Source organism: Salvelinus alpinus, chromosome 22 (genome assembly GCF_045679555.1).
Source record: "Salvelinus alpinus chromosome 22, SLU_Salpinus.1, whole genome shotgun sequence".
In the NCBI taxonomy this organism is placed as follows: domain Eukaryota; kingdom Metazoa; phylum Chordata; class Actinopteri; order Salmoniformes; family Salmonidae; genus Salvelinus; species Salvelinus alpinus.
This window is the reverse complement of record NC_092107.1, coordinates 26,705,184-26,729,248: the sequence shown is the minus strand read 5'-3', so window position 1 is coordinate 26,729,248 and position 24,065 is coordinate 26,705,184. Positions and strand designations below refer to the sequence as shown.

Below are 24,065 nucleotides of genomic sequence, written 5' to 3'. Positions count from 1 at the left end.
TAGTGTGATTTGACCCGGAGGCCATTGATCAAGTGGTTGATAGAAACCAGAACAGTTTGGGGTTTCATTCAGATTGCTGAGGAAATCAAAACCTTTAAAAAGGGTTTGATGAGGGAACTGGGTAGAAACATGAGAAGCATTCCAATCAGCATAATTGGGTCAAATTAGTCAAATTAGCATAATTGGGGCACCACGATGCAATGGGGCAAAAAAAGTATCCTTACCTGGGAGCCTGGTCTTGTGCTGCCAGTGACAATGTTGACAGGAACTGCAAAGAACAAGAGAAAAAAAAGAGAAAAAAATCACAAATCAAAACGTGACACTGAAATCACTTGCTTATTTATTTACCCTTTATTTAACTAGGCAAGTCGAGCCATTTAGACTGGTTGATGGCAATGTACACCAAAGATATCTATTGCCCCGAGGGCTTCACGGTCTGCTCAGTATAGAGGAACCTGCCTAATGAAACATCATTGGGGCCCATCGTAGCAGGATATTTAACAGTCCCCTCAGGGAGGAAGCTCTTTCCTGTGTGTGTGTGTGTGTGTATGTGTTGGGTTTCTGATAGTACTGTTGATGAACCCCATTCCGTACAAATTTGCACAACCGCGGCATTCAAACGAGGCTGCAATGAAAACTAATAGGACTGTAGCGACTGTGTTGGCATCAAAAGCTGGAGTGTGAACTACGTTTCTATTCAAGCGTTGATTGACATGGTAATAGCCCGATAGTATTGGAGAAAAGTTGAAAAAAACGGACCCCTCTGACGCTGTACGTTAAATTGTGACGTGTCATTTCCATCAGGTGTAGAACAGGGTAAGGGGAGAAACCTAGTTAATTGTACAACTGAATGCATGAATTTTTTGCGTCATCACTGCAAGCCATCGTGACTCTCAAAAGCTGCTGTTTACTTCTGAAGATAACTTTAGCGCCGCCCTAAAAACCCACCCTAAAAAACAGATTCAAATTCCACACAAACCTTCAAAAAAATAAGGTAAATTGTACGTTACAGCGCGATGTACAAAAGTGCGTTAGCTGACTATACGCGGTGTGTGTGCACCACCATTCATCTATGAAAGTTTGTAATTAGACCATGGAGAGCCTATATCTCATTTTAACGCTATCGATTAAAAGTAAAAGGGGCCTTCGCATCAGGATTTCCAAAAAATACTGAGGATCAAAACAGCAGTTTGGAGAATACATTTCTACACTGGTCAATTAGACATTAGCAGGCTGCTGTGTGTGTGTAGGGGCTACTAACAGCTTCAGATCTAAATGTATGCTCCTGGATATCCATAAAAAAACAATAAAGACAACTGTGCCGTCTTGTTTGCTGAATATAAGGATATTGAAATGATTTATACTTTTACTTTTGATACTTAAGTATATTTTAGCAATTACATTTACTTTCGATACTTAAGTAGACATTTACTCAATTAGTTAATTTTCTATTAACCTGTCTGGGAACCCCTCGCCAACAGCCAATGAAATTGCAGGGCGCCAAATTCAATCAACAGAAATCTCATAAATCAAATTTCTCAAACATACAAGTATTAGGCACCATTTTAAAGATACAATTCTCGTTAATCCAGCCACAGTGTCTGATTTCAAAAAGGCTTTACAGCCAAAGAGAGTTGTCACAAAAATAAATATAGATAAAATTAATCACTAACCTTTGATGATCTTCATCAGATGACACTCATAGGACTTCATGTTACACAATACATGTATGTTTTGTTCGATAAAGTGAATATTAATATCCAAAAATCTAATTTTACATTGGCGTGTTATGTTCAGTAGTTCCAAAACATGCGGTAATTTTGCAGAGAGCCACATCAATTCACAGAAATACTCATAATAAACATTGATAATAGATACAACTATTATACATGGAACTTTAGATAAACGTCTCCTTAAAACTTCTTATGGATAGGGGGCAGCATTTTCACAATTGGATGAAAAGCATGCCCAGAGTAAACTGCCTCCTACTCAGTCCCAGATGCTAATATATGCATATTATTAGTAGTATTGGATGGAGAACACTCTGAAGTTTATAGAACTGTTTGAATTATGTCTGTGAGTATAACAGAACTCATATGGCAGGCTAAAACCTGAGAAGAAATCCAACCAGGAAGTGAGAAATCTGAGGTTGGCGATTTTCAACTCATCGCCTATTGAAAACAGTAGGATATGGATCTGTTTGCACTTCCTACGGCTTCCACTAGATGTCAACAGTCTGTAGAACCTTGAATGAAGCTTCTACTGTGATGTGAAGCCGGATGAGAGGGGACTGAGTCAGTGATCTGGCAGAGAGCCAGGTCCTGGTCATGTACATTCCACATGATATCGCCTTGCGTTCCATTACTTCTATAGACACAAAGGAATTCTCCGGTTGGAACATTATTGAATATTTATGATAACAACATCGTAAAGATTGATTCTATACTTAGTTTGACAAGTTTATTCGACCTGTAATATACCTTTTTGAAGTTTTCGTCCGACGTTCGCCTGGACCTGCACGAGCGTTTGGATTTGTGTACTAAACGTGCTAACAAAAGTAGCTACTTGGACCTTTGTGACCCTTCCTCCAAGCTACTCAATACTGCCCCTGCAGCCATAAGAAGTTAAAGATCGGTACCAATATATCTGTAAAAGCCAAAACAGGCCAACATCAGCAGATAATATCGGTCAACCGATATATCAGTCTGGCTTTAGTTTGGTGCCTAGTGAACACAACCCTGGTCTGAAATAAACATCATCCATGGCCATGGTACAGTGTATCTCTTACTAAATTATTGACAAGGTTCGGTTCTCTTCAAATTAAAACAGTGTATGCATGCAGCCTCGAGAATAGGCCACTAGTTATAGTAGGCATAAGCCAGTAACGACACTGAATGGTGTGGGGGCTGTGCTTTGGCAAAGTGGGTGGGGTTATATCCTGCCTGTTTGGCCCTGTCCGGGTGTATCATCGGATGGGGCCACAGTGTCTCCTGACCCCTCCTGTCTCAGCCTCCAGTATTTATGCTGCAGTAGTTTGTGTCGGGGGGCTAGGATCAGTCTGTTATATCTGGAGTATTTCTCCTGTGTTATCCAGTGTCCTGTGTGAATTTAAGTATGCTCTCTCTAATTCTCTCTTTCTCTCTCTCTCTCGGAGGACCTGAGCCCTAGGACCATGCCTCAGGACTACCTGGCTCCTTGCTGTCCCCAGTCCACCTGGCCGTGCTGCTGCTCCAGTTTCAACTGTTCTGCCTGCGGCTATGGAACCCTGACCTGTTCACCGGACGTGCTACCTGTCCCAGACCTGCTGTTTTCAACTCTCTAGAGACCGCAGAAGCGGTAGAGATACTCAATGATCGACTATGAAAAGCCAACTGACATTTACTCCTGAGGTGCTGACTTGTTGCACCCTCGACAACTACTGTGATTATTATTATTTGACCATGCTGGTCATTTATGAACATTTTAACATCTTTGCCATGTTCTGTTATAATCTCCACCCGGCACAGCCAGAAGAGGACTGGCCACCCCTCGTAGCCTGGTTCCTCTCTAAGTTTCTTCCTAGGTTTTGGCCTTTCTAGGGAGTTTTTCCTAGCCACCGTGCTTCTACACCTGCAATGCTTGCTGTTTGGGGTTTTAGGCTGGGTTTCTGTCCAGCACTTTGAGATATTAGCTGATGTAAGAAGGGCTATATAAATAAATTTGATTTGAAAATTAGATTTGAATAGACCAGAATAAAAACAAAAACAGCCCAATTTCCTCAACTAGATTACAAATGTCTCACCACAGGCACAAGAATACATTTACTGGTGTGGTGTAGTAGAGTGCAAGGCAGCATACTCTGTGTGTGTATGTGTATGTATGTATGTGTGTGTGTGTGTGTGTGTGTGTGTGTGTGTGTGTGTGTGTGTGTGTGTGTGTGTGTGTGTGTGTGTGTGTGTGTGTGTGTGTGTGTGTGTGTGTGTGTGTGTGTGTGTCTCTCTGTGTGTCTCTCTCTGTGTGTCTCTCTCTGTGTGTCTCTCTCTGTGTGTCTCTGTGAATGTATCTCAGGGACACCAACCTTAATGAAATTGTTTTTCCAAAGAGGGAACATAGACATCATTTTTCTATTACAAGGCACTTACAAGGATGTAAGGATAGAATTGTAAAGCTAGATCAGAGTAAAATTAAAGTAGTCAACGCGAGACTCACACAGCTCCACGGAGTGCTTACTGCTAATCGACAAACAGACAAGAAAACGATAATTAACATTAAGAGCTTAAGCGCTTTAGCGTACATAAACGCAAACAGGTTTGGCTACACAAATAGCACAAACAGCTCTCAACAGAATCAGCTTCCCAAAGAGAGCTTAGTGTGAACGGTTAAAAAGCAACTTCTCATTTTGAAAACTGCCTATGTAGCATCGATATGAGGCAGAAACCTTTATTCTAGTGTTAAAATTAACAAAATGTTTTAAATAGGATACTTTTGGTCATAATGGTATGTCATGGAATGAAGGGTACCGTAACAGTTTTCTTTGGGTTGGGTTTATTTCAATCCTGCCCACATACCCACAGCATCAAAGTAATCATCAATTCGGTGCGCAGCTGCACGCAACCCGATCGTAATGCCCATGGTCAATTTATTTTGACATTCGATATCCCTATGGGGCTAGTTAGCCAATTACACAATGTACATGAGACAATGTTTGAAAATGTCAACAGCTCCAAATTTCAATGAATTAAAAACCTCAAACAAACTATAAATTGTAGAAATTCATATACGAATACTGAAAGCATTGAGACAACTAAAAGATGCGCAGCATGAAAATAATTTACATTGTGTAATTTATTCACAGTCCCTAACTAGCCCCAGAGACAGGCTATCCAATGTCATGTCAAACCAATTTTACCAAGGTCGCACACCGGTTAATTTGGCGAAAGTTAGGTAGCACTACTAGCTAGCCTCGGGGCATTTCCATCTAAAAGGACCCATGAGCACCAACGTGTTTATAGGAAGATGTAAAAATGGGTGTCAAATGAAAGCTAAGTCTGTATTTTTTTTAAATTAAGGCATATATATACATTTTTCAACTAATTTCCATCCTAAAAATGTGGAATAAGCAAAGGCTTTGATTTCTGACCAAACAGATAGAAAAGGGCTCTTACACAACATCTAGCAGAAAAAATCTTAAAGGGTATTAGAAATACATCAACACACAATCATGTTGAAGTAAAAACCCCTGCCAACTAACATTAACAGTTATGATTTGCCTTGTGTACATTTAAGAAACACTGCCTTGTAATTCCATTACATAAAATCCACAAATCTTGAAGATATTTTCAAATTTCTCTCCCTTATGAAGAGGGAGGATAATGAAAGTTAATAGAAGTAACAAGTAAAGGTAGACCTACCAATTAATTAAATGTTTTTACTGATATCAAGATTGTTTAGTCCGGACGTGGTTTGTCGTCCTCTCGTTTACTTTTTGTATTTTCAGTCTTTTTTGTATATATTTCAATTTATTTTTCAATCCCTTTTCCATATTTAAATTAAATATACCTTCCGGTAACCATACTCACTCAATATGACACGGATCCTAAAAAATTATTTAGACCTAGCCAGAACCTCCATCAGAAGCTAGCCATCAGAGGCTAACCAGCTAATTAGCTACTAGCTATTTAGTCATTGTTAGGCACTGCTAGCGGCCTTTACCTTCTGCACAGGCACCAGACATTTTTTTAGCGTGGATAATACCTGCCAGCCTCGGACTGTTTTTCTCCACTACAATGTCGGATTCCTGCCGTAAACCCTGGACCATTACTCCTGATCATCACAGCTAGCTAGCTGCCACCGAGTGACCCAGCCCCGAAGCTAGCCCTGAGCCAGGCCCACCTCCCGGCCTACTCTGTGATCACCCGGCTACTCAGCCGATGCCTCCCGGACTCTACCCCCAACATGGCTAGAATCCACTACTCCACCGGATACTTGCCGTAAACTCTGGACCTTTGCATCGGATCATTGCTGCTAGCTAGCTGCTACCGAGTGGCTATCGTGGCTAACGCCCCTGCCTCGAAGCTAGCACCAGTTAGCCACGAGTAAGGCACATCTCCCGGCTAGCAAACAAAATAACTACAACTACAATACCTCTTTCGCCATCTAGCCAGAACCCTTTGTCGACACGGCGCCCCGCCGTACCACCACGACTGGTCCGCAGACGTAATTTAATCTGCTCTGCCCTCAACCGGCCTTTGTCGGACGTCGGAGCAGACGCTTCTACTTACCCCGACCTGCAAACTTTAAACGCTGTGTCTCCCGCGTGCTAGCGTAGTAATGACTACACCGCGGCTTCCCTGTTCCATCTATTGCTGTACACTGGACCCTAAGATCACTTGGCTACTGATAAAATAATGTATATGTTGAAAGATAATGATAAAATAATTCCACTCTGAAACCTTATAACTGTATGAAATTGATTACAATCATAAAATTATAATCTGATGATGTGTGTAGTTTTAGTCAGAATTAGGTTAAACAATGTATCTGTATAGTGGAAAAACACAGACTGTCTGAGCAAGGCGTAGCTTAGGATTTGAACTTGTATGAGTGTGCCGAAGAAAAAAAACGAGAACGGTTAAACTGTGTTTGGACCGACCTAACTAGGCCTCTGAGGAACCTAGGATAGCATAGGGAGTTCTTCTCAAGGTTTCCCTAATCTCGGGGGAATGGAACTGTCGGCTGGGCAGTGATACACAGTGCTGAGAACTATAGAGAAGGATAAAACTCACCTACTGTTTGTGTGGAAGTATGTGCGTAGGATACCTACTGTTTGTGTGGAAGTATGTGCGCAGCTATAAAATGGATGTCTTTGTATAATGGACATTAGAGCGTTCTCGTGAATAAACTGTACTATCTTTTTGCATAAGCTGAGTCTTTGACTAATTATTATTAAACCCATGGTCTTACAAACCTGGTCGGTCAAACCTGGATTGGTCAAAGCTATTGATTGATAGTTATTATCATTGGGATTGAAAATTCTCTTGACAGCTACATAGCTGATGCCTGCTGGACTGTTCATTAATCACGGTACCCCACTTTGTTTATTTTTTGTTTATCTGTCGGCCCTATCTCCGAACTCAGGCCCTGTGTGTAGTTAACTGACCCTCTCTGCCCATTCATCGCCATTTTAACTGTTGTTGTTGTCTTAACTGATTAGCTGTTGTTGTCTTACCCGTTGTTGTCTTAGCTAGCTCTCCCAATCAACACCTGTGATTGCTTTATGCCTCGCTTTATGACTCTCTCAAATGTTAATATACCTTGTATACTGTTGTTTAGGATCGTTATCATTGTTTTAGTTTACTGCAGAGCCCTTAGTCCCACTCTACATGCCTCAGATAGATCCTTTGTCCCACCTTCCACACATGCGGTGACATCTCCCAGTATAACCAGCATGTCCAGAGATGCAACCTCTCTTATCATCACTCAGTGCCTGGGCTTAGGGCCACTGTACCTGCACCCCACCATACCCGTCTGCACATTATGCCCTGAATTTGTTCTACCACGCCCAGAAATCTGCTCCTTTTATTCTCTGTCCCCAATGCACTAGACGACCAGTTTTGATAGCCTTTAGCCGTACCCTTATTCCTACTCCTCCTCTGTTCCGCGGGTGATGTGGAGGTTAATCCAGGCCCTCCGTGTCCCGAGGCACTCTCATTTGTTGACTTCTGTAATCGAAAAAGCCTTGGATTCCTGCATGTTAACATCAGAAGCCTCCTCCCTAAGTTTGTTTTACTCACTGCTTTAGCACACTCCGCCAACCCTGATGTCCTTGCCGTGTCTGAATCCTGGCTTAGGAAGGCCACCAAAAATTCTGAGATTTCCATCCCCAACTACAACATTTTCCATCAAGATAGAACTGCCAAAGGGGGAAATAAGTCTCTCACAGTTGCCACCCGCTATAGACCCCCCCCCCCCCCCCTCAGCTCCCAGCTGTGCCCTGGACACCATATGTGAATTGATTGCCCCTCATCTATCTTCAGAGTTCATTCTGTTAGGGGACCTAAACTGGGATATGCTTAACACCCCAGCAGTCCTACAATCTAAGCTAGATGCCCTCAATCTCACACAAATGATCAAGGAGCCCACCAGGTACAACCCTAAATCTGTAAACATGGGCACCCTCATAGATATTATCCTGACCAACTTGCCCTCCAAATACACCTCTGCTGTTTTCAATCAGGATCTCAGCGATCACTGTATCATTGCCTGCGTCAACTATGGGTCTGCGGTCAAACGACCACCCCTCCACACTATCAAACGCTCCCTAAAACACTTCTGCGAGCAGGCCTTTCTAATCGACTTGGCCCGGGTATCCTGGAAGGATATTGGCCTCATCCTGTTAGTCAAGGATGCCTGGTCAATCTATAAAAGTAATTTACTCACCATCTTAAATAAGCATGCCCCTGTCAAAAAATGTAGAACGAAAAACAGATATAGCCCTTGGTTCACTCCAGACCTGACTGCCCTTGACCAACACAAAAACATCCTGTGGCAGACTGCAATAGCATCGAATAGACCCCGCGATATGCAACTGTTCAGGGAAGTCAGGAACCAATACCCGCAGTCAGTCAGGAAAGCAAAGGCCTGTTGTCTGGACCTCTGTCAGTCTCTATGGGGGTACCACAGGGTTAAATTCTCGGGCCGACTCTTTTCTCTGTAAATATCAATGATGTTGCTCTGGCTGTGGGTGATTCCCTGATCCACCTCTACGCAGACGACACCATTCTGTATACATCTGGCCCTTCTTTGGACACTGTGTTAACTAGCCTCCAAACGAGCTGCAATGCCATACAACACTCCTTCTGTGGCCTCCAACTGCTCTTAAACACTAGTAAAACCAAATGCATGCTTTTCAACCGTTCGCTGCCCACATCCGCCCGCGTGACTAGCATCACTACTCTGGACGGTTCTGACCTATAATATGTGGACACCTACAAATACCTAGGTGTCTGGCTAGACTGTAAACTCTCATTCCAGATTCATATTAAACATTTCCAATCCAAAATCAAATCTAGAATCGGCTTTCTATTTCGAAACAAAGCCTCCACTCACGCTGCCAAACTTACCCTCGTAAAACTGACTATCCTACCAATCCTCGACCTTGGCAATGTCATCTACAAAATAGGTTCAGCCTGGAAAATTCCAGAAAATGATGTCATGGCTTTAGAAGCTTCTGATAGGCTAATTGACATCATTTGACTCAATTGGAGGGAAAATCGGCCAAGAACCACATGTCTGGTTCATCCTTGGGAGCAATTTCCAAACGCCTGAAGGTGCCACGTTCATCTGTACAAACAATAGTACGCAACTATAAACACCATAGGACCACACAGCCGTCATACCGCTCAGGAAGGAGACGCGTTCTGTCTCCTAGAGATGAACGTACTTTGGTGCGAAAAGTTCAACTCAATCCCAGAGCAACAGCAAAGGACCTTGTGAAGATGCTGGAGGAAACAGGTACAAAAGTATCTGTCACGCTCGTTTAGAGATTGATTGGATCAAGGTGCAGCGTTGTAGGCGTACATCTTACTTTATTAAAAATTAACACCGAAAAAACCAACAAATACAAACGAAACGTTAAGTTCTAGGCTGCTCATAGGCACACACACAAAAACAAGATCCCACAAACTAAAGGTGGAAAAAAGGCTGCCTAAGTATGATCCCCAATCAGAGACAACGTTAGACAGCTGCCTCTGATTGGGAACCATACCGGCCAACAAAGCAATAGAAAAACTAGAATGCCCACCCAAATCACACCCCGACCTAACCAAATAGAGAAATAAAAAGGCTCTAAGGTCAGGGCGTGACAGTATCTATATCCATAGTAAAACGAGTCCTATATCGACATAACCTGAAAGGCCGCTCAGCAAGGAAGAAGCTGCTGCTCCAAAACCACCATAAAAAAGACAGACTACGGTTTGCAACTGCACATGGGGACAAAGATCGTACTTTTTGGAGAAATGTCCTCTGGTCTGATGAAACAAAAATAGAACTGTCTGGCCATAATCACCATCATTTTGTTTGGAGGAAAAAGGGGGAGGCCTGCAAGCCGAAGCAGCATCATGTTGTGGGGATGCTTTGCTGCAGGAGGGACTGGTGCACTTCACAAAATAGATGCCATGATGAGGAGAATTATGTGGATATATTGAAGCAACATCTCAAGACATCAGTCAGGAAGTTAAAGATTGGTCACAAATGGGTCTTCCAAATGGACAATGACCCCAAGCATACTTCCAAAGTTTTGGCAAAAGGGCTTAAGGACAACAAAGTCAAGGTATTGGAGTGGCCATCACAAAGCCCTGACCTCAATCCTATAGAAATGTTGTGGGCAGAACTGAAAAAGCATGTGCAAGCAAGGAGGTCAACAAACCTGACTCAGTTACACCAGCTCTGTCAGGAGGAATGGGACAAAATTCACCCAATTTATTGTGGGAAACTTGTGGAAGGCTACCCGAAACATTTGACCCAAGTTAAACAATTTAAAGGCAATGCTACCAAATACTAATTGAGTGTATGTAAACTTCTGATTCACTGGGAATGTGATGAAAGAAATAAAAGCTGAAATAAATCATTCTCTCTACTATTATTCTGACATTTCACATTCTTAAAATAAAGTGGTGATCCTAACTGACCTAAGACAGGGAATTTTTACTAGGATTAAATGTCAGGAATTGTGAAAAACTGAGTTTAAATGTATTTGGCTAAGGTGTATGTAAACTTCTGACTTAAACTGTATATATATATATATATAATAAGGATTTTTACCTCTCACCAGTCTCGCCATTGCCAAAATTACATTTTGGCAAGCATTTATTATACTAGCAAACAATTATTGTGAATCATCCTATATTGTCCCTAACATCTGTTGCTACCTCACAACAGTTGTGGGATTTACACACACCCACACCCTCAACCCCTTTCCCCCCCACAACAATCATAGACTCAGATTCTCAACAGTTGCATCATCCCAGAGCCCACTCAAGAAAGGTCTTGATTTATGAATGCATATACAGTTGCAGCTGTATGAGAAGGCCTGCAAAACTGCGCAAAGAAATGGGCAGAAATCGGGAGATTTGATTAACCATTGTCATGTCCTAGATGATGGAGGTCAGATATACCCCCTTCCCCTGAAACACCCACAACATGGTCCCCTGCAGTGACCATATTCCCAAGCATCTCCGTGCGGACTGGTCTTGATAAATCAATGAGATTTCTATTTTCACACGCACGACATGGGGAATCTTTAGCAAAATAGCCCAGTACTGTACTCCAGACCGTCATGTTGTACAGCACCATATTTTCCGTTCCAGTCTAACAGAAACCCAGAGGGTTTTTCATTTTTCTTAGAATAGAAACACCATAAATATCAATCAAATTAATCCCAAACTCTAAAAGTAATTGGAAAGGTAGATACAAATGATTTGTGACATTGTGGTTACAATAAAGAACGTAAACAAGATGTAAACAATATGCTGTGCTTTTATTTACAGTACTGATGGACAGCTGGTGGCATTTTGAAAACAGGTTTTCAAACACTTGTAGCCCAGCTACTGTACAGCAGGTGTGAACATCCCTGTTACATTTCTAACTCAAAACAGCAGTACAGTATTTATTCATCAACATCTTTATGCTTCAGTTAATAAAATAACTAGAAACAGTTATCATTCAAAATGAGCTGTTTATCTAAAAAAAAATGTCATTGCAACCAAAGGGAACAGACGAAATGGACATTGTTTTCATCAAGCCAGCTTCTTTCTATGGTGCTACCCGTTCCAGGGTTAGGACCACCACAAGAGGACTTGAACATGAGCCGGAGCTGAGAGGATCAGCAAAACCAAAAGGTATTTTGGTTTCAGTACATTTTCTTAAAAATGTTTATTTTTTTATATAGCCTATCAATGTTTAGGCATACTGTGTAATAAAATCGATAATTCAATAAAGGTTAAATAAAACATTTTAACAAATTGTCACGCCCTGGCCTTAGTTATCTTTGTTTTCTGTAATATTTTGGTTAGGTCAGGGTGTGACAGGGGGGATGTTTGTGTATAGTTGTCTCGTCTGGGGTGGTTGTATGGTATAGGGGGTTTTGGGAGAGTGTCTATGTGTAGTGTTTAGTGTCAGCACTATTTGTTTGAATAGCTTCACGGTCGTCTGTTTGTTGTTTTTTTGTTTGTTTGTTTTTCGTCTTCATAATAAAGAAGATGTCTTTCTATCACGCTGCGCCTTGGTCCACTCTGCCTCATTTTGACGATCGTGACAGAATTACCCACCAAACTCGGACCAAGCAGCGTGTTAAGCAGCAGCAGGAGCAGCGCATACAGGATTCTTGGACTTGGGAGGAGATACTGGAAGGTAAGGGACCTTGGGCACAACCGGGAGAATATCGCCTCCCTCGTGAAGAGCTGGAGGCAGCTAAAGCCGAGAGGAGGCGATATGAGGAGGCAGCACGGAAGCAAGGCTGGAAGCCCGCGAGTAAAACCCAAACATTTCTTTGGGGGGGGCTACAAGGGAGTGTGGCGAAGTCAGGTAGGAGACCTGCGCCAACTCCCTATGCTTACCGTGGAGTGCGAGAGTACGGGCAGACACCGTGTTATGCGGAAGAGCGCATGGTGTCTCCTGTACGTGTGCATAGCCCGGTGCGGGTTATTCCACCTCCCCGCACTGGCAGGGCTAGATTGAGTATTGAGCCAGGTGCCATGAAGCCGGCTCAACGCGTCTGGTCTCCAGTGCGTCTCCTCGGGCCGGCATACATGGCACCAGCCTTACGCATGGTGTCCCCGGTTCGCCTACACAGCCCAGTGCGGGTTATTCCACCTCCCCGCACTGGTCGGGCGACGGGGAGCATACAACCAGGTAAGGTTGGGCAGGCTCAGTGCTCAAGGGAGCCAGTACGCCTGCATGGTCCGGTATATCCGGCGCCACCTCCCCGCCCCAGCCCAGTACCACCAGTGCCAACACCACGCACCAGGCTTCCAGTGTGTCTCCAGAGCCCTGTTCCTCCTCCACGCACTCGCCCTATGGTGCGTGTCTCCAGCCCGGTACCTCCAGTTCCGGTACCACGCACCAGGCCTACTGTGCGCCTCAGCCGGCCAGAGTCTGCCGTCTGCCCAGTGCCGCCTGCACTGTCCGTCTGCCCAGAGCCGCCTGCGCTATCCGTCTACCCAGAGCCGTCAGAGCTGCCCGTCTGTCCCGAGCCGTCAGAGCTGCCCGTCTGTCCCGAGCCGTCAGAGCTGCCCGTCTGTACGGAGCGGTCAGAGCTGCCCGTCTGTACGGAGCGGTCAGAGCTGCCCGTCTGTACGGAGCGGTCAGAGCTGCCCTTCTGTCCCGAGCCGTCAGAGCTGCCCGTCTGTCCCGAGCCGCTAGAGCCGTCCGCCAGTCAGGAGCAGCCAGAGCCGTCCGCCAGACAGGAGCAGCCAGAGCCTTCCGCCAGACAGGAGCAGCCAGAGCCTTCCGCCAGACAGGATCAGCCAGAGCCGTCCGCCAGACAGGATCAGCCAGAGCCGTCCGCCAGCCATGACCAGCCAGAGCCGTCAGCCAGCCATGACCAGCCAGAGCCGTCATCCAGCCAGGATCTGCCAGAGCCGCCAGCCAGCCAGGATCTGCCAGAGCCGCCAGCCAGCCAGGATCTGCCAGAGCCGCCAGCCAGCCAGGATCTGCCAGAGCCGCCAGCCAGCCAGGATCTGCCAGAGCCGCCAATCAGCCAGGATCTGCCAGAGCCGCCAATCAGCCAGGATCTGCCAGAGCCGCCAATCAGCCAGGATCTGCCAGAGCCGCCAATCAGCCAGGATCTGCCAGAGCCGCCAGGATCTGCCAGAGCCACCAAAGCGGGTATTAACTATGGTGGAGTGGGGGTCACGTCCCGCACCCGAGCCGCCGCCGTAGGAAGGCCCACCCGGACCCTCCCCTTCTGTGTCAGGTTTTGCGGCCAGAGTCCGCACCTTTGGGGGGGGGGGGGGTACTGTCTCGCCCTGGCCTTAGTTATCTTTGTTTTCTGTAATATTTTGGTTAGGTCAGGGTGTGACAGGGGGGATGTTTGTGTATAGTTGTCTCGTCTGGGGTGGTTGTATGGTATAGGGGGTTTTGGGCGAGTGTATGGGTTTGTGTTGAGTGTAGGTGTCTAGGTAAGTCTATGGTTGCCTGAATGGTTCTCAATCAGAGACAGCTGTCATTCATTGTCTCTGATTGGGAGCCATATTTAAGGCAGCCATAGACAGTAGGCTTTTGGTGGGTAATTGTCTATGTGTAGTGTTTAGTGTCAGCACTATTTGTTTGAATAGCTTCACGGTCGTCTGTTTGTTGTTTTTTGTTTCGTCTTCATAATAAAGAAGATGTCTTTCTATCACGCTGCGCCTTGGTCCACTCTGCCTCATTACGACGATCGTGACACAAATGGTGTACTACAAACATGCAAACAACCATCCGTGGAGATCAGTGGACAAAGGGCTGGACAACGGGCCACGTCGAAAAACGCATGGTTGCCAAGAAAACGGTTAGTTTTGCTAGATTCTTCAAATGTGTACGCAGCATTTGTGTGTTGGAGTCACTTTTAATTCTTAATTGATCTACCGTTTCTATCATAGGCCACTGTAATCGATGGGGGCTCAGCGCGGTACCATTCTGCTCATCTGATGAAGGTGCACATGGATCAGATTCAAACTTTAAAGACAGATCGAGTCATTGAAGGCAGACCATCAGAAAGAGAAACATTATTGGAGGGCAGAGATACGGGCGTCAGCTGATGCATTGGTCCAGAGCCAGGCGGCATTGGCGGAGAGTCAGGTGGAGAATGACGCGTTGAAGAGGGCGAGGAACGAGATGGAGTCACAATCCATCCCAGGCACACCTGTGAGCTCTGGAACTCCACCTCCGACAGGCAGAGTCAACATACTTGGCGGGTTCGTCAGGTCGTCGGTACACCCTGACATTTCCATTCCTCTCCTGACAACAGAAATTGACCAACTGCTCACCAGGCACAGCAAGGGCCGCCCGGGCCGTTATGCTGTTCTGCTATTCCATGGATGTGTAACCGAAGAGAGATACCACAAGTGGGCACAGAATACCAATTGGGATGGATCCCGAGGCAAATGTGGCTTACCAGTGAACCTCCGGGTGTTCATCATTAATACTGTCTCAGAAGTGTCTGTCCATGACTGATGTAACCACAAAAAGCATTGAAGACAGAGTTAATGAGTACTTGAGGTCACCGAGAAAGACTGAACATGGCCTGCTCTCCCTTATGTAAGGAATTAGGCACTTTCCCATGTTTACTACAGTATGTACTGTAGGCTATGTTTACTTGTCAGACTGCATAGTAGCTTAATAAACAAATGCAGGTGGCTTCTGTCTTCAAAATGTGTTGAATGCTTTATTATCCAAATGTAAAAGCATATACTGTACAGTACTGTATTTCTTCATCAGCATCTTTATGCTTTCCTTAATAAAATAATGATAAAAATACTCTTTCAAACACACACAGTCACGTTGTACAGCACCATTATGGCTATTAGCAGGGCTATATTTTGGCCTTTATGGGCGGCGCACAATTGGCCCAGAGTTTCTCTCCCTCTAAAAACAGAAATAAATGTTTTGGCCTTTACAAATATTATTTTGGCATTTATTCAGATTACAATCACTCTCTTTCATTTTTTAAAATTCAAAATAACCTCAAATATCGTTATATATTATCAAGTTGATGACACAGTCATATAGCCGGCACCTACATAAAGCTGAGTGACTCACTCATTCATGGCTTTGGATCAAAATAAATAAGTACCAACATTCTTTCTGTCTTTAATAAATGCATGTTTTTATTATCCTGACCTGGACACCATGTACAGTATAATAGCCCATTATAATAGCTCATTCAAAGGTGAAATCCATTAACACCATGATAATGTAATTCATTGCCCTTGACAATCAACCGTTCTCTGTTGTGGATGATGTTGGCTTTCGCCGACTGGTCGAGCGCTATTTTTCAGCTGTTGCCCTACTGGAGTTACACAGTATTGTTGAAATGCACATCCATGAGCTACTTGCTACTGCTATTAACTTCACAACAGACATTTGGACCAGCGATGTCAGCCCCATGAGCATGCTGAGTCTGACAGCACAGTGGGTCGACGAGGATTTCATACTGAGGAAAGCCGTATTGCATGTTCAAGAATGTGCTGGTTCTCATACCGCTGCTGCCATTTTAATGGCATTAGAGACCATGTTTGAGACTTGGAAACATGAACACACTCCTAGCTCCATTCGAACAACTGACTCGAGAAATAAGTTAATCAACTGCGTCTGCAGCAGACGTGATACCCTCTGTCATGGCAATGAAACGCCTGGTCAACATAACTGCCGACACAGACCGTGGGGTTAAAACTTGCAAAAGTACTCTACTACAGTCGTGGCCAAAAGTTGAGAATGACACAAATATAAATGTTCAAAAAGTCTGCTTCCTCAGTTTGTATAATGGCAATTTGCATATACTCCAGAATGTTATGAAGAATGATCAGATGAATTGCAATTAATTGCAGTCCCTCTTTGCCATGCAAATTAACTGAATCCCAAAAAGACATTTCCACTGCATTTCAGCCCTGCCACAAAAGGACCAGCTGACATCATGTCAGTGATTCTCTCATTAACACAGGTGTGAGTGTTAACGAGGACAAGGCTAGAGATCACTCTGTCATGCTGATTGAGTTTGAATAACAGACTGGAAGCTTCAAAAGGAGGGTGGTGTTTGGAATCATTGTTCTTTCTCTGTCAAACAGGGTTACTTGCAAGGAAACACGTGCCGTCATCATTGCTTTGCACAAAAAGGGCTTCAAAGGCAAGGATATTGCTGCCAGTAAGATTGCACCTAAATCAACCATTTATCGGATCATCAAGAACTTCAAGGAGAGCAGTTCAATTGTTGTGAAGAAGGCTTCAGGGCGCCCAAGAAAGTCCAGCAAGCACCAGGACCGTCTCCTAAAGTTGATTCAGCTGCGGGATCGGGGCACCACCAGTACAGAGCTTGCTCAGGAATGGCAGCAGGCAGGTGTGAGTGCATCTGCACGCACAGTGAGGCGAAGACTTTTGGAGGATGGCCTGGTGTCAAGAACTTCTCTCAAGGAAAAACATCAGGGACAGACTGATATTCTGCAAAAGGTACAGGGGTAAATTCATTTTCTCTGATGAATCCCCTTTCCGTTTGTTTGGGCCATCCGGAAAAAAAGCTTGTCCGGAGAAGACAAGGTGAGCGCTACCATCAGTCCTGTGTCATGCCAACAGTAAAAGCATCCTGAGACCATTCATGTGTGGGGTTGCTTCTCAGCCAAGGGAGTGGGCTCACTCACAATTTTGCCTAAGAACACAGCCATGAATAAAGAATGGTACCAACACATCCTCCGAGAGCAACTTCTCCCAACCATCCAGGAACAGTTTGGTGACAAATAATGACTTTTCCAGCATGATGGAGCACCTTGCCATAAGGCAAAAGTGATAACTAAGTGGCTCGGGGAACAAGACATCAATATTTTGGGTCCATGGCCAGGAAACTCTCCAGACCTTAATCCCATTGAGAACTTATGGTCAATCCTCAAGAGGCGGGTGGACAAACAAAAACCCACAAATTCTGACAAACTCCAAGCATTGATTATGCAAGAATGGGCTGCCATCAGTCAGGATGTGGCCCAGAAGTTATTTGACAGCATGCCAGAGCAGATTGCAGTGGTCTTGAAAAAGAAGGGTCAACACTGCAAATATAGACTCTTTGCATCAACTTCATGTAATTGTCAATAAAAGCCTTTGACACTTATGAAATGCTTGTAATTATACTTCAGTATTCCATAGTAACATCTGACAAAAATATGTAAAAGACACTGAAGCAGCAAACTTTGTGGAAATTAATATTTGTGTCATTCTCAAAACTTTTGGCCACGACTGTAGAGGCTGTAAACAAGCGATTCGGTGGCATTCTCTCTGAGCCTCTTTACTGTGTCGCCACCATGCTCGATGCTAGGTACAAGGACCGCTACTTAGATGCAGACAAGAAACAGGGTTTACGTGAAATGTTACAGACACATCTGGACAAGATGGAAACGGACACAGTGACAGTGCGCACAGAGGAAGAGAGGCCACGGACAGACAGAGCTGAAATTTCACTGCTTGACATGCATGATGAATTCCTGGTTGAGACTGAACAAATGAACAACGAAACAGCACAGCAAGTGAAAGAAATAGGTTTTGATTATGTTTTACTGGTAAACATACGTAAATGGGGACATATGTAAATGTCAACAAAATAACTTTTTGGTCTCTGTGTGTGTTTCAACTATTTCACTGAACTAGAATGCTTAAAAGGCCGCTAAAATTATAAATATCGGTATAGTTTTTTTTGGCAAGGAAAATATTGGATATCGGTATCGGACAAAAATGTAATATCGGTGTATCCATAACTGACACCTACAGTATAGCTGAAACACACACAATCCTACAGTATGGCTAAGAAACACACACCGTCCTGAAATACGGCTGAAACACACTGACACCTACAGTATAGCTGAAACACACACAGTCCTGAAGTAAGGCTGAAACACACTGACACCTACAATATAGCTGAAAAACACACAGTCCTACAGTACGGCTGAAATACACACACACACACACACACACACACAGAGAAATACAGAGACACACACACACACAGTCCTACAGTATGGCTAACAAACACAACACCATCCTGAAGTAAGGCTGAAACACACTGACACCTGTCAGAGACTTCCGTCACCCAAGTCATAGACCGTTTCCTCTGCTACAGCACGGCACGCGGAACCGGAGCGCCAAGTCTAGGACCAAAAGGCTTCTTAACAGCTTCTACCCCAAAGCCATAAGACTGCTGAACAACTAATAAAATGGCCACCGGACTATTACATTGACCCCCCCCCCCTCCATTTGTTTTGTACACTGTTGCTACTCACTGTTTATTATCTATGCATAGTCACTCCTACCTACAGGTAGAAATTACCTCGACTAACCTGTTCACCCGCACATTGACTTGGTACCTGTACCCCCTGTATATACTGTAGCCTCGTTATTGTTATTTTATTGTGTTACTTTTGACTGTTTTTTACTTTAGTTTATCTGGAAAATATTTTCTTAACCAACAGTACAGTTCAAGAAGAGTTAAGGGCTTGTAAGTAAGCATTTCACGGTAAGGTCTACACTTGTTGTATTTGGCGCATGTGACAAATAAAGTTTGATTTGAGTATAGCTGAAACACACACAGTCCTACAGTACGGCTGATTTTGGCAATGAAGCCCTTTATCTACTTCCCCAGAGTCAGATGAAACTTGTGGATACCATTTGTATGTCTCTGTGTGAGGTTTAAAGGTAGTTGCTAACTAGCGTTAGCACAATTTCTAACTAGCATTAGCACATAGACTGGAAGTCTACGGTAACTGCTAGTCATTGCGCTAACGATAGTTAGCATTGGCTCACGTAACTACCTCTAACTTCCTTTAAACTGGATGCAGAGAGACAAAAATGGTATCCGAGTTCATCCGACTATGGCAATAGATACAGTAAAGGGCGTCATTGCCAAAATCCCAAAGTATCCCTTTAACCACTCTATGAAATGATCATAAACGTGACGTGAATGGCCAAATTCTGAAATTACAAAACGAGCAAAATGATATGCAAAATCTATCTGAGAACCATTGCATATGATTGTTAAGAGGATCTCAAAAACATGGATCTCCCTTGGGGTTTTAATAGCACACAGAGAGGAGGCCAATTTCACTTCCAGCTTGTCTTGTTTCAGTTGATCGGCTTAGAGAGAAGGGGTGTTATAGTAGCATGTAAATTATTCCAAAGATAAACTACAAAAGTTGGGAGCGTGAAATCCCAGTCTTGTTGAATCGTTGAGAAATGGGAAGCGGTCTAAAATCCACTTAATGATGGATTAATCAGAGTAAGTAACACAAACAACCCAGCCCAACTTCCTGCAGGAATACATCAAAGTTCACTCCCCATTCTGCTACATCTGTCGAAACTTGCCATCTTTTCATGGCAGTCCCTAGAGAAAGATGGGCAAAGACAGACAGAGGGGGAAAGCCATTTGAATTGCACATGCTCGGCGTGCGCTGCCTGCATGATGCCACTAGCGCTACTGATAAGCACCTCACTACACACCCTGCAGTAAAATTAGGTTAGCCTTGTTGTTTTCAACAATGTCTCCACTCTCCAACTCACTTACAATGAGAGAGACAGCTCAGTACTCCCTTTGATATTTTAGCAATGAACATGGTCTAAGAGAGAGGAGAACTATGTTTGAAAGCTTTTCATGTGTCACCACATTTCATGCATGCGTGACCTCCTGTGCCTCAAAGCCATTTCCTCTGACTGGTCGTGATGACAACATTTGTTCAGCTGGTTGCCCATTTATTTCTCAGTGCAACGGCAAACCTTAAGAATGCCACCTTATTAGAACTGTTTTCACCTTCAACCCACAGTGAGAGGACTAGGAATATTTTCTATATCCATGAAAAATGCAGTGTTAGTGTTAAGGTCAGGGAAAAACCAACAAGGTAGGCCCTATTTCATGAAAATCTATTGATTTTGTGAGAACGTCATATCGATCATGGTTGGTAGCACACACAAACACACACTCGCACGCAAAAGTAAAAATATAGAATGAATCATGCTGCTGATCAAGAAGATGAGCATGAATTACACTTGGTTCTATACTAGGATGATGGAAAGAGCTTTATGGTAAAACACTGACTGTATCACCAGGGGTTAGAACATATCCAGCTCCTCTGATTAAACTATCTTCCTCTTTCGCCCCTGACTCATATCACAGACAAATGCTTTACTCTGTTCTTAAATCAAATCTAATTCTGTGCATCAGGGTTGAAGTCAATGTGATTTTCAAATGAATAAATTAAGTAGGTGAAGTAAATCAATTGCTGAATTGACAAATTCTCATAGAAAATAATAGGCCATTCTCAATTCATGAACTGAATTTCAATTCACTGCCTGAATTGAACATTTAATTGACCCCTACCCTGCTGAGCATCATACTGTACATAAACATGCATTATACAGTAAGCTACAGTTGAAGTCAGAAGTTTACATACACTTAGGTTGGAATCATTAAAACTTGTTTTTCAACCACTCCACAAATGTCTTGTTAACAAACTATAGTTTTGGCAAGTCGGTTAGGACATCTACTTTGTGCATGACACAAGTAATTTTTCCAACAATTGTTTACCAGCCTAATTGTTACCAAATAGCCAAACTGAGATTTAGTGAATGCTAAAATCTGACATTGATTGATTTATCAATACGAGTCCCCCATGCTTGTCCCAAAGCAGTGCGATAGTGCTGTCCCAATCAAAACGGTGCTGAAATTATCATCTAGGTGACCACACATGACTATTGCTTTAAATTAGTATAACGGTAGAATATGACTTTGGGAGTTTCCTTTCAATCGAGTACAGCTTTAACTGAATTAACAAAGACGCAACACAATATGGAATTTTATTAAATAGTTTGAGGAATGGCGTCGTGTCCGAGGGAAGATCGTCTAGCCCTATGCGGGTCTACTGGCATCGAAACCCCCCAGCTGGGGTAAAGGAGTTCCAATGACAGACCTTAAGGTTATTATAGCTGGTGGTGGCTGTGGAGGTGGATGGTTGTCAAAAACTGTTGCTGAAAAACAGCAAGTGAGAAAACAAATATAAATACATCCCAAGATTTACAAATGATAGCCCCACTGAGCGCAAACAAGATGGGAAGGCGTATCGCTGCAGAATACTGTGGTAGCCATGCTGGTTAAGTGTGCCTTGAATTCTAAATAAATCACTGAGTGTCACCAGCAAAGCACCCCCACACCTCCTCCTCCATGCTTCACGGTGGGAACCACACATGCGGAGATCATCCGTTCACCTACTCTGCGTCTCACAAAGACACGGTGGTTGGTACAAAAAATCTCAACTTTGGACTCATCAGACCAAATGACAAATTTACGCTTGTTTCTTGGCTCAAGCACGTCTCTTCTTATTATTAGTGTCCTTTAGTAGTGTTTTCTTTGCAGCAATTCGACCATGAAGGCCTGATTCACACAGTCGCCTCTGAACAGTTGATGTTGAGATGTGTCTGTTACTTGAAGTCTTTGAAGCAATTTTCCGGATTGACTGACCTTCGTGCCTAAAGGTAATGGATTGTCGTTTCTCTTTGCTTATTTGAGGTGGTCTTGCCATAATATGGACTTGGTCCTTAACCAAATAGGGCTATATTCTGTATACCACCCCTACCTTGTCACAACACAACTGATATGCTCAAACAGTATATAGAAAATAGTAAAAATAAAGAAAAACCCTGGAATGAGGAGATGTGTCCAAACTTTTGACTGGTACTGTACATTATAAGCAAGAATTTGATACATGCATGCCTTCACTTGCATTAGCCTACTTTATTACAATATTACATTATTTCGCCATTCAGTTGATCATAGCACAACTGTCTTATACTATCATACTCCAACATCTCAGATGTTTATGTTGTTGTTGAGTCCTCTTTGAGTCTTTGCAAACAAACAATAGCACCAAAATATATTTAAGGTGAGTTTTCCTCTCTGCACTTTTTCTAGGCCTAATGGCTGTTTCCTTGTCTCCTCACTTCGCTGCATAGTTTTCCACGCCATTTTAAATCAATATACTGCTCTGTTTTCTAGAAATCAGGCTTTTTTATCAGACTCATTTAATTTCTGTGATGTCGGACCAGGGCTCGGGCTTCAGCACACCGGGCTTGGGTCGGACCAGTCTCATATTTTCAGGCCCAATGAGAACTCTAATGGGGAGTTGAAGGGAATCAAGGGACTGTGATTCCAGTTGAGTTGTGCTTCCTTTTGCTGTGTCAATTATTGTTCTCTCATCTTGCTGATATCCCTAGCCCTTCTTGGTCAAATCTCCTCTCCACTTCTGATTGCAACAAATCCACCACTTCAAAGAACTGAGTTCTCCTGCATTGTGTGCCACCACTTTAGTCTCCATTGTCTGGCGATAGCGGGCTGGGGTTCTGCTCATTCTGTGGGGCGCGTTGTCTGTGGGCATCTTGAGGCCGATTTGGATAGCACATGCCATCACCTTGGTCATAAATGGCTGTCATTGTTATAATTTTAATTGTTTCATTGTTCAATTTGATTGATGTTACATGTCATATTAGTACATTAGTATGTATGTCTTGCATGTGTTTTATCCTTGTGTTCTCTATGTGTGTCATTCATTTAATTAAAATAAATGTAATACAAACCTTGGGTGTCATCTCCTCCACGACACGGTCATCTCTCAGTACCCTTTTTATTGCAACAGTACAAAATTCTTACACCTCATCTGCAAGGGGTGCTAGCATTTTGCAATTTCACCACAGCAAACCTACTTCCCGTGGCTATGGGCTTGGGTGATATACGTTTTATACCGTATACCTGGGGTATTTCGAAATACCGACGGTATAATTTTCAATACCGTTTAAAAAATATATATTACTTGTTTTGGGGGGAGGAGGGTTGGGGGCACCCACGCCTCGCGGGAGTTGTGTGCTACGCCACAGCTTATAACTAACTATAAGTTAAGTCTAACTATAAGAAATCTAAGATGAGTCAAATAAATGATATCCAGCTCAGGCCTCCAGCTATGCATTTGGTTAGCTAACTTGCTAGCTAAGTGGCTAGATGTCAAGATCAAGCTTATTGGTTACAACCAAGACATTCAATCCCCAAGATCCCTGTTGCCTTAATTGTTTTGTGCGTAAAAAAATAATAAGTACAGCGCCAGTGTGCACTTTCCGTAATACCGTATACCCCGGTATGGTGCAGAAACTGGATGACGGTATGAACATCTAGATACTGCACAACCCTAATGTTAATACCTTATGATCATAGCACAACTGTCTTATCCTATCATACTCCAACATCTCAGATGTTTATGTTTTTGTTGAGTCTTTGGTTGAGTCCTCTCTGAGTCTTTGCAAACAAACTATAGCACCAAAATATA

The 24,065-nt window shown here is 43.5% G+C and overlaps 1 protein-coding gene across 4 annotated transcripts in view; it reads right to left on the bottom strand.

Annotated features, from left to right (window-relative positions):
- Window positions 1-24,065, bottom strand: part of b3glcta (beta 3-glucosyltransferase a) — a 135,100-nt gene that overhangs the window by 108,091 nt on the left and 2,944 nt on the right. For all 4 annotated transcript variants that reach the window (XM_071359719.1, XM_071359721.1, XM_071359718.1 and 1 more), the window contains exon 2: window positions 225-268. In XM_071359719.1, coding sequence (XP_071215820.1) covers window positions 225-268 — 44 coding nt within the window. The remainder of the gene's footprint in view (window positions 1-224; window positions 269-24,065) is intronic.